At 39.5% G+C, this 4,571-nt stretch overlaps 1 protein-coding gene across 1 annotated transcript in view; it reads right to left on the reverse strand.

The window, feature by feature from the left end:
• Positions 1 to 4,571, reverse strand: part of LOC107697534 (BRCA1-A complex subunit BRE-like) — a 91,235-nt gene that overhangs the window by 55,081 nt on the left and 31,583 nt on the right. The window contains exon 5 of the mRNA XM_016498333.1: positions 4,221 to 4,295. Coding sequence (XP_016353819.1) covers positions 4,221 to 4,295 — 75 coding nt within the window. The remainder of the gene's footprint in view (positions 1 to 4,220; positions 4,296 to 4,571) is intronic.

Genomic DNA, 4,571 nt, shown 5'->3' on the forward strand with positions numbered 1-4,571 from the left:
CAAATGCTGTATCAGATGTTATATTTTGCATGTGAATAACCAGAGTGCTTTTTTGTTTCACTTCTGACATGAACAAACCTGTCATCTGTGATGTTTTGCTTTTGCATTTTATTTCTGGTGTGAATAGGCCTGTCTTCAGTGATTCGTTTTGCTTTTCATTTCACTCTTGGCGTGAATAGGCCTGGAGACAGTGCTTTTGAACCTAATTTTAAAATAAATGTGTTTACAATGTAAGCATAACAAAAACTTGTAATTACAAGATTTGTTGTCCTGTGTTGCTGTTTTTTGTGCATTCCAATAAGTGCCCCTTGGAGATATTAAAACCATGATAGAAACAGGCCTCCAGGTTTAGCTCTCACTTTCATTCTTTCCCTTTCATATTTAAATAAAACAATCACTAATTCCACTATAGTCAAGTCAAGTCAAGTCAAGTCTGCTTTATTGTCAATTCTTCCACATGTACAGCACATACACACAGAGAATTGAAATTGTGTTACTCTCAGACCCTTGGTGCATACAGATAACACTAACAGTAGAATTAGTGACTTTACTCAACAGCAACAGAGTGGCCCTTTAACAGAAGCCAAAAAGCAACTTGTAGACCTGGCATTTTACTCTCCAGAGTTGTCTAAAATAATCAACGGCAGTGGCATTGGTATCCCTGAGGGCCAACGGCGCAATCCTCCTCCTCACCCGCAGCACAGGAAGTCAGGTCTCGGCTAGCGGTCCGCATGGCTCCAGTGGAGTGAGACTGATCAGGCTTGTCACGAACTTAGAGCCTCAGCTCGCTTCACCGATGGCTGCGCAAACTAGGACAGCTGACATTTAGAGCTGAACGGGTACCACACTAAACCGAGCAACAAAAGAGCAGTGAACAGTGCTCAGTCCAAATCTACTGGATTGAACTGTCTGCACTGATGCACTTTTTTTTTGTTCTAAATGAACTTCGTAGAAATCAGAGCATTCCTGTTTAGCATCAGTTTTTAAACATAAAATTTTTTTGGAAGGGCTAGGGCTTCTACTTTGAGCTCCCACAGTCAATCCAAAAGTAGAAAGACAAAACAGCAATTGCGAGTCTTTCTGTCCTTACCAGGAAAGAAACTATTGATGCCTGATAGGATGACTACACTACACCATTGCCATGGTCCTCTATTTCTCTCCAGCAGTGCAGACTGCTCTCATGACAAGCCCTCGATGCCCTGAGGGACACAAGAAGATGTTGGAAAGTAAGCATGTCCAGCCTACTAAGATAAAACCAGCGAGATGGCACACTCCAGGCAACTATCATGGCACACAACACCACTCCTACCGATGCCTACATAGCCTCGCTCTGCTAGCAGAGGGCAAAGGCAATCATGGAGGGGATGTCATTAGAGATTTGATGAAGATTTAAACAGTCAAAATGTCATCTACCAGCAACTTGTTAGAGGAGTGACAAAAAAGCAGTGATGTTTGCTCACTTTCAAACGTATCATGAATTAATGTAACAGGAAGGTATTGGACAGGAAGAAAATGATGGGATCCCCATACCAGAAATCTTTGACCTGGTGATAACTTAATTCTGTATTTAGCAATTACATTGTCCTTTCTCCATTGTCAACACCTTTATGGTGTGAGGCAGTGATATTATATACACTCTAAAAAATGCTGGGTTGTTTCAACCCAACTTTGGGTCAAATATGGACTAACCCAGCTGTTGGGTTAAATTTTTAAATGAAATTTTTAACCCAAAAGTTGGGTTAGTCCATATTTGACCCAAAGTTGGGTTGAAACAACCCAGCATTTTTTAGAGTGTATAATTAAATAAATTCTATTCTCAGCTTAGGATAGTACTGACAAGCAAAAGTCAATGACCACATTCACTTTACACTAAGGCCCATTTCACAGTTAAGCCAGGGGTGTCCCGCTCCTGGAGGGCCAACGTCCTGCAGTGTTTAGCTGTAACCTGCCCCAACACTTTTGCCTGGAAGATTCCAGTAATCCTGAAGACCTTTATTAGCTGTTTCAGGTGTGTTTAATTATGATTGGAGCTAAACTCTGTAGTATATTGGCCCTCCAGGAGCAGGATTGGACACTGGTGGGTTCAGCCTTTATACCAAGAAAAAAAAAAGGCTACAAAATCTAATTTTGGCTCCAGTGTCTGACCTTCTAGAACTAATTTAGTCTTGTAGTAGAAATTATCTTAACTTGGACATGCGTAGATATAAATTAATATACTGTTAGGGTGCCTACACACTAAAGTACTTTTTCAACAGGCAACTATAACTTTGTATATCTCCAAAATTCTGATTAACAGAGGTATATGCAAGATGTGTTATTTGGATTTCAAGTAACCAGAATATTACCTTAAAGGCCCCAATATACTCTCTGATAAAGTTCATTCTTTGCTCAAGGGTAAACAGAAGTTTGAAATAGCTGAGCAATAGTATACTGTTTGTGAACATTCCAAAGCAGCTCATGAGCAATGGGAGTGATGTCTAGGCGAGTATTTAACTACGTGCTGCGAGCTTATCCTTTCAGAAACACAACTAACACACAACAATAATGTCAGTGATGAGAAAAGCAGTTAAAACAGCATCTGATCATAAGGATGTGGATATGATTGACCCAATGTGCAGTTTGGCACTCCAGTTCATGTTCATATTTTTACTCATGTCTGACCTCAACAGACTGGGCGAAGCAATGAAAAGATTTCCCATGTCAAACAAGCTACAGCCCCAAATCACATCCACCTATGAAGTAATCTTCATAGACCAACGTAAGTTGTCGAAATGACGTCACACTTGTTTGTTCTGTGATTTCACTTGAAGTGTATATATACATATATAATTCTTTATCAGACATTAAGCATTCACACGTACGTATATGTCTTATTTTAAACAAACCCCAGTTTACCTAATCTGACAAATACTTCAAAATAATTCTTCACTCAGGCAACAACACTCTTCAGCAACATACAGATTTGATATTCAACTGTAAATTGTCCAGTGAATCCCTTTGAACTTTTCTGGCTACTTTTCAATGCCAAGAAAGCAAATTTATGTGCTAATTTACAGAGCTTTTCCATTGTACAGAGGCAGACATTCCACTGGCTTTTCACAAGCACCTCTTACAGAGCTAAATCTGGTCGTCAGTTGTTTCTGTGGAAAACGGTCAGTGCTTGAAGCCATCTATGGCAAATCACAACAAACACTGTTGAACTAAAAAAAAATCTTAAAGCTTAAATCAAGGCACTGATGACAAAATAAAACTGAGGACCTTACATTATGATAAAAGCTACATTTCCTGTATAACATACTTGGACCTGCTGATATCAAGGCAACAGTTTCACAGAAAACTGGAAACCAAATAACAGAAATATGTTACAAATCGGTCTGACATATTTTTACAGTTTTGTTTTTTGCAGCTTGAAGTGAGAAACAATACACAGCAGCTTTAACCATACATACACCATTCCTTCTTTGAATCAGAAGACCTACAAATATATAATGGATTTTTTAAATATCATACCATCTATCAAGGTCTTGATATGTCAAGCTTCATGACAAATTAGCTGGGAATAATGACCCCACAGTGGTGACCTTACAGACGACCGCTGACTTGTGGCTAAAGTGAGTTTCAGTGGAATATGGTGCACTGGGAGTGAACTGTACATGTCTATGCATGAGTCTAGTGTACTGCTGAGGTACTGAACGCTGAGACGGTGATGCTGATGATGGCTGCTATTTTCCGTATGTTTACCATCATTTCAGCTCTCTTGGGGAGGACAAACATGACTCCAACTGGAAAAGGCCATAGAGCAAGGGCCTCCCGAGGCCGTACACCCTCTCACGCACACATAGACACAAACATACACACGGTAGTGCGGCAGAGATGGGGAATCAGAAAAAAAAAAAAAAAATAGAAAAGAAAAAAAGGAAGGGAGGGTAAGACACAGGGTGACTGGAAGGAGAGGCGAGAGAGAGGGCCTGCAGACACAACACAGCTCAGAGTTGATTGGGAGTGACAGGCTGCTGATTAGTCAACTTGCAGCCTACACACACGCACAAACAAGAGCAGAGAAATGAACGCTTGCACGAGAGCGACCTATACTTACATGCACTTTTACATGTAACGTTTTGTGGAGACTGATAAACAGATAAACATCCTTTCACCAAACAAATTAAAGAAATGGGGGTTTATGATCTTCCCACGAGTGTGTATTAATGGATGGATCTTACCTTGAGAAGATAGACGGGAATGTTGCTAAAATCCACAGGGAGTTTGAGAAGGAATCGAGCAGAAAACTCCCCTGTCTAGAAGGGAAAAAAAAACACATATATACTACCGCTAAAAAGTTTGGCATCAGTAAGACTTGTAATGTTTTTTAAAGGAGTCTCTTATGCTCATCAAGGCTGCCTTTATTTGATCAAAAATACAGAAAAAAAAATGAAATCTTGTAAAATGTTATTACAATATAAAATAATGGTTTCTATTTTAATACACTTTAACATATAATTTATTTTTGTGACGCAAAGCTGAATTTTCAGCATCATTACTCCAGTCTTCAGTGTCACATGATCCTTCAGAAA

This window comes from Sinocyclocheilus anshuiensis, unplaced genomic scaffold (assembly GCF_001515605.1).
Source record: "Sinocyclocheilus anshuiensis isolate Anshui unplaced genomic scaffold, SAMN03320099.WGS_v1.1 scaffold1534, whole genome shotgun sequence".
Lineage (NCBI taxonomy): Eukaryota > Metazoa > Chordata > Actinopteri > Cypriniformes > Cyprinidae > Sinocyclocheilus > Sinocyclocheilus anshuiensis.